This window comes from Pseudomyrmex gracilis, unplaced genomic scaffold (assembly GCF_002006095.1).
Source record: "Pseudomyrmex gracilis isolate BER0280 unplaced genomic scaffold, ASM200609v1 scaffold_1110, whole genome shotgun sequence".
NCBI lineage: Eukaryota > Metazoa > Arthropoda > Insecta > Hymenoptera > Formicidae > Pseudomyrmex > Pseudomyrmex gracilis.
Genome location: NW_018021694.1, coordinates 1 through 5894, shown reverse-complemented (window position 1 = coordinate 5894; position 5894 = coordinate 1). Strand labels below are relative to the sequence as shown.

Here is a 5894-nt window from a genome sequence, read left to right as displayed (position 1 = left end):
TATAATTTAAATACAATACGTGTTGTGCGTGTACTTGGCGCCTGTTTTTACCTTTTTTTGAAAAAGTAAGTTTTTAGAGTATCACACACTTTATATTTTGTTCCTTAGAGTATCACACACTTTATATTTTAAGTTTTTTGTATATGCAATATATATACAGCAATTCATATTTTTTGCTTTCTATGTCATAATTCAATACGGCTAAGATAAATACATGAAAGTAATTTTAGATTTTTAGATAAATGAATGAGAAAAATCTTAATTAATTTTGTTTATAAATCAGTAATGAGACAATTTCAAAAATATTTCTAAAATTTAATTTAACTTATAATTTCAGGAAATTCAGCGCTACTACTACTAGTCATAGAAGAATTTCTGATCAATTGTGGCAATTCAAAGTGCCATTTTGAATCGTTATCTACATTATATCCCTTAGTTACTTCATGATTCTGCAAAGGAGGTCTTGCTTTAATACCTAATGTTGTAGGCCGCTTAGAGGGATCTTCATTTATCATCATTTTGAGCAAATCATACTGCAAAATACCGTATTTAGATATTGTTATTTGTAATAGAGACATTTTCTTATACATTATAATAATTAGTATATAAAATGAACATATTTTTTTATACATACTTCAGCTGGATGATGTTCTGCGAAATCTTTTGGAAAAATAGATTTTTTCAAATTTGATAACGCTATTATCCTTTCCATATCAGTATAAAATGGTGTTAAAAGCTCGAAGAAAATAATTCCTAAAGAATAAATATCTACTTTATAGTTGTAAATTTGGCCGTTCATTTGTTCAGGTGACATATATAAGTGTGTGCCGACACACGCAGTATGTATGTTATTTTTTAATGTGATTTTCTCTTTCTCCGCTGTGGGTGTATGAGTTCCATTATAACCTTCAGTCATAGCAGTTACAAGACCAAAGTCGCCAATTTTTATTTTATCATCATAAGCGAAGAATATGTTTGATGGCTAAAAAATAAAGTTTAAAAAGTAGATAATTACATAAGAAACACCTTTCTTATATCGCACGCACGCACGCACAAAATCATGTATGAAGTCGGATATTACCTTTAAATCTCGATGAATTAAACCTTGTAAATGCACATACTCCACAGCAGCTACTATTTGTTGAAAGATATTTAACACGTGAAAAGAATCTCTTGCTGAGATAGTCTGTTTTAGCCATTCCCTGAGACTTAGTCGTTGGCACAGTTGCATTTGTATGTATAGAAACATTTTTGTCGACTTGTGAATATTCGGTTTAATGTTCAGATCAACAGAAAATGACTTTTGTCGTTTTTGTTTTGTTTCTCTGTTAATATAGTCAGTCTCTTGGAACACAATACTTTCTTCGGAATGATAAGTGTTATTCACGCTAGACGAGTGTTCATCATCAGTTACATCAGTTGAAACAGACTGATCCAAACTGTTGATGTCATCGTCATTGATATAAACTGCATTATCGTTACAATGCTTTTCGCTTGAATTTTCAAAAACAATAAATGAATCATCACTTGTTTTATTTAATTCTAAAGCTTCACAGGCACTGTTTATAGAAGATGGATCGGTTTGTGGAACATCAATACGCACAGAATCGTTAAGTTTTGTTTTAATCTCAGTTACTTCCGACGGAAATTCGGATGACGAAGAGTTTAACTTATTAATCCACTGTTGATCGTGTTCTTCTTGCCATCCACTGGGTGGACATTCTAGCCAAGCATTAAAGTATCTTACAATATTAGGATGATCCAACTTAGCTAATGCTTTTACTTCTCTCATTACGCGCTCTCTTGAATCTTGACTGCAAATAAAAATCTTCTTAGTAAAACATGTTTATTTATATATACCTAGAAGTTGCTTTCATATACTCTTTGTAACAAAACCTAAGTGATTAAAATCTGACCTATTTGGCAAGGCAATTCTTTTAATAGCATAATTGCAATCATCAATTTTATTTTTGGCTTCAAAGACAATTCCATATCCTCCCTTTCCTAAACAATCAACTGGCTCAAAGTCTGTTAGATAACGTGATTTAAAATTTTTTGCATTTTCGCTGTTACTATTATTAGGTGATTCACTTCTTCTGGTTTCAACATGTTTTTCCACTATCAATGGCTACGAGAGCATAGATCCATCAAACGGATTATTAAAGCAAACAAAGATAAGAAAATTGTTTGAAATGTTTCTACAACTCATAGATTTACTTACAGGAGATATGGCATCATTAGCAGAGAATGTTGCATTGAATAAACGCTGTGTCAGCACAAAATTCATCACAAGGGCAGATGTAATCGATATTATTAAAACTTCTTTCCTAGCGTAACAATATAAAAGATGTATTCTTTTCTAAATTGGTGTGTGTGTGTGTGTGTGTGTGTGTGTGTGTAGTATATTTATAATTCTATTACACTAAAAACTTACCACCAATGCCAAAGCGATATTATAAGTTCTGGAACAGGTGTATCATCTTCTTTAATGTACGTTACTATTGGCTCTTCCGTCTCAGTAATAAGTGTAATATTAGGATTAGAATTAATATTGCTATGGTTACATTTGCCAGACAAATGATCTTTTGAATACAAATAAAATCCATTACCTATACCATAAGAGAATAAAAGTTTTTTTAAGTCAAATATATAAATATACAAAGATGTATGTTAATTGCTTACAATGATAATATATATTTTACTATATCATATGTTTATATATATCTATTTTTTTTACAAACTATACGAAATTTTGAATAGTCATAGGAACCTTACGCTGGGTGTTTTGTTGCGTAATAAATATATATGTATACATGTAAATTTTATGCGCGCGCGCGCGCGCACGCACACACACACACACACACACTTACGTATGTACATGGGCGTGCAGAATTTTTTTAGAGGGGAGGACAGAGCAATTTTTCCGTCCCAAAAATTATGAATTTTACAGAAAGGTTTCACTGTACAGAGAGTTTTCATGAATAGATGTATGATTTAATTTATTAACTAGGGCTTTCAAACTTGTTTTAAGATAAAAACAATTTGTGAAAAAAATTGCTTCTCTAGGAGCAAATGCCGGGTTTGCTCCCCCCTGCGGATGCCCATGAGTATGTACGTATGTATATATTTTATATTGTACATATTTTATACAAATAGGAACCTATATATATACAAGAGCATATATGTATATGTAACCTGGAATCACGGAAAGCCGGAGATTCCAGGTTCGACTCCTGGCCAAGGTTTTTTGCAATATTTTAAAATTAGTTAGAGGGGTAAACAGAGATATCTCATATGTGATGCAAGCATCCTATGTGACTTTAGAAATTGTAATTTCATTTCAAAATCATTTGTAAAATTAACAAATGAAGTATAATATAAATATAAATATATATATATATATATATAATTATAAATAATAATATTTTATATATATATAAAATATATATGGATATATATATGTATATATACTTTACATGTATATATGTATGTAAAAAAAAAAAAAAAAAAAATATATATATATATATATATATATGTATATATAAATTACGCAACAAAACATTTAGCGTAAGGTTCTCATTCAAAAGTTTGCATAGTTTGTAACTAAAAGAACCTAAAATGTATCTCATTATTTTTTTATTGTTTAGTCTTACTTACCATTAATATATTCTGAATTATATAACACAGATAACGCAGTTGTAGTCTGTGTTTCGATGGAAATTTTATTATCGTGATCTTTATTTGATATAAGAGCAGTTTCTAGAATTTATTTTATAAACATGTCAACAAATGCCACCTTTTGTTAATAATAAGATGTGTGTACGCGTGTATATATGAAAAACAAATTTGTATATAAGAAAAAAATAAATTCGCAAAGTATAATTTTCATACCACCAGCTGGATATGGCTGCCATGGATATCTCGTATGTTCAGCAGACAAATCTACCGAACTTTTTTTATTAAAATTTTCCTGCACATACAATTGTCTTTCATGCATGCCTAAATATATGCTTGGACTTATTGTAGAATATTGTGATCCCCATGCCCATTGAGAAACATCAAACAAATTAAGTTCTTTTAAAAGTCTTTGATTCCTAGAAGTTTTGGGTGTGTCCTCGCGCCATATTGTAACAATTGGAGAGTCAAACTAGTTTAAAAAAGAAACTAATTTAAAGAAAAAGTCTTATTATTTGTGTGTGTGTGTGTTAAAGATTATAAATATAAATTACAAACTTTATATTGCCATAACTTGACAGTAGGATCACTTCTATTGACAGCCCAAATTAAGCCTTCTGGTATGATAACTTTTATTTCTATATCTAGACTAACATTATTAGAACAGTAAGTATTTGCTAACTCTAAACTATGTTGTCCAACACTAAAGTTCCATCTTTAATGAATGTTATTATTAGTATAGATTCTTTTTTGTATATTAAAAATTATGGATTATACACACAATGTAAAATTATTTTAATTTAAATTACCTTTCAATACCTGTACGAGATTCTACAGCACGCACAGTCTGCTGAAAACGTTGAATAATAAGTACATCTTTTTTCAAGTGTTTTTCACCTTTTGTATCATTTCTACATCCATCAATATTACATTCGTATATAACTTCTCCTGTACTTGCTGATACACCTTGTTTAAAAAAATTGAGAAGAAATGTATATTGTTTATATGATGTTAATATCTCAAATATATATTTCAGTAGAATGTTACTGAGAAATTACTTACCAAATGTTGTCAATTTAAACATTATAAAATCTTACCATAAGAATAAAGCTGCTTGCCACCTGAGAAGACTAAGTCATCAGAATAGCACCAAGATGAATGTAATAATTGATCTGTTGATATTAGTAATGCTTCTAAAGTTTCTCCATCAAATTTATATAAACTACCACTTAGAGATGGGATTAAGCGTATCCATTGTCCATTGTTGTTAAGCTACAAATCAACATTAAAGGTAAGATATTAGAAATAAGACATTAATATATGTTTTATGTTTCTCAAAATAATCTAGTATTTACAATAGGTAATTACAACTTATAATAACTAATAATAAAATATGGATACACAGAAATTGAATTACTTCTCTACGATGAATACTAGATGATAACATTGGTCCTTCATTAAAATCCAAACTCCATTGTTTCTGTCCATAATTGTTAGCATCAAGAGCAGAGATCTTTCCATCTAATGTACTGACAAACACTAAACTGAATAAAAGAATATAAATTGTTTATGAAAATTTTTCTACGAGATACAAATAAAACATTAGAATTTTACTATACTAACAGTTCCTTATCATGTATATAAAAGTAGATGTTTTTTTTAAAATGTGTTTAATTTATGCTAATTACCTGCGAGCATCTTCCACTTGTTGGCTGCATATCTGTTGTGTATCAGCAACAGTATTACTAATAGCAATAAAAAAATACGTGACCGCAATTATTGGCAAGTAATAACTAACTATTTGCTTTAAGCGACACATTTTCTAATTATGAAATCCGTTATTTATACACAGCATTCTGTTGGGGATTTAAAAACGAGTTTTAAGAGTCGTGTTATATTTCGTTATCTGATTATTACGCAAATTACGAGCGCAGATTATTGATAAACATCTACAACACACATCTACATTGTTCGAGATTACACATCACGTTTAGGCCAGAGTAGGGGGGACAAACTCAGCTACTTTTAAGCCTCTTGCACAATGGAAGAAATAGCCATGGAAATAGCGATAGCGATAGAAACATGGACATAGGAATATAGGGACGGAGATATATGTAAAGAGCCGTCTACAATGGAGAGTTGTAGGCCGTAATAGTAAGAAATTGACCAATCACAGAAAAAAGTACAGAAGAATAATCGATTGTGATTTGTCAATTTCT

At 29.9% G+C, this 5894-nt stretch overlaps 1 protein-coding gene across 1 annotated transcript; it reads right to left on the bottom strand.

Annotated features, from left to right (window-relative positions):
• Window positions 1-96: 96 nt before the first annotated feature.
• Window positions 97-5694, bottom strand: LOC109861878 (eukaryotic translation initiation factor 2-alpha kinase-like). Its single transcript, XM_020441716.1, has 13 exons — window positions 5364-5694; window positions 5093-5219; window positions 4773-4947; window positions 4485-4641; window positions 4234-4390; window positions 3892-4147; window positions 3658-3759; window positions 2435-2609; window positions 2222-2327; window positions 1917-2128; window positions 1082-1814; window positions 635-982; window positions 97-533 (listed from the first exon to the last, which is right to left on the bottom strand). Exons 1-13 carry the CDS (start codon window positions 5492-5494, stop codon window positions 321-323), a joined length of 2892 nt encoding a protein of 963 aa, XP_020297305.1. The 5' UTR covers window positions 5495-5694; the 3' UTR covers window positions 97-320.
• Window positions 5695-5894: the final 200 nt, after the last annotated feature.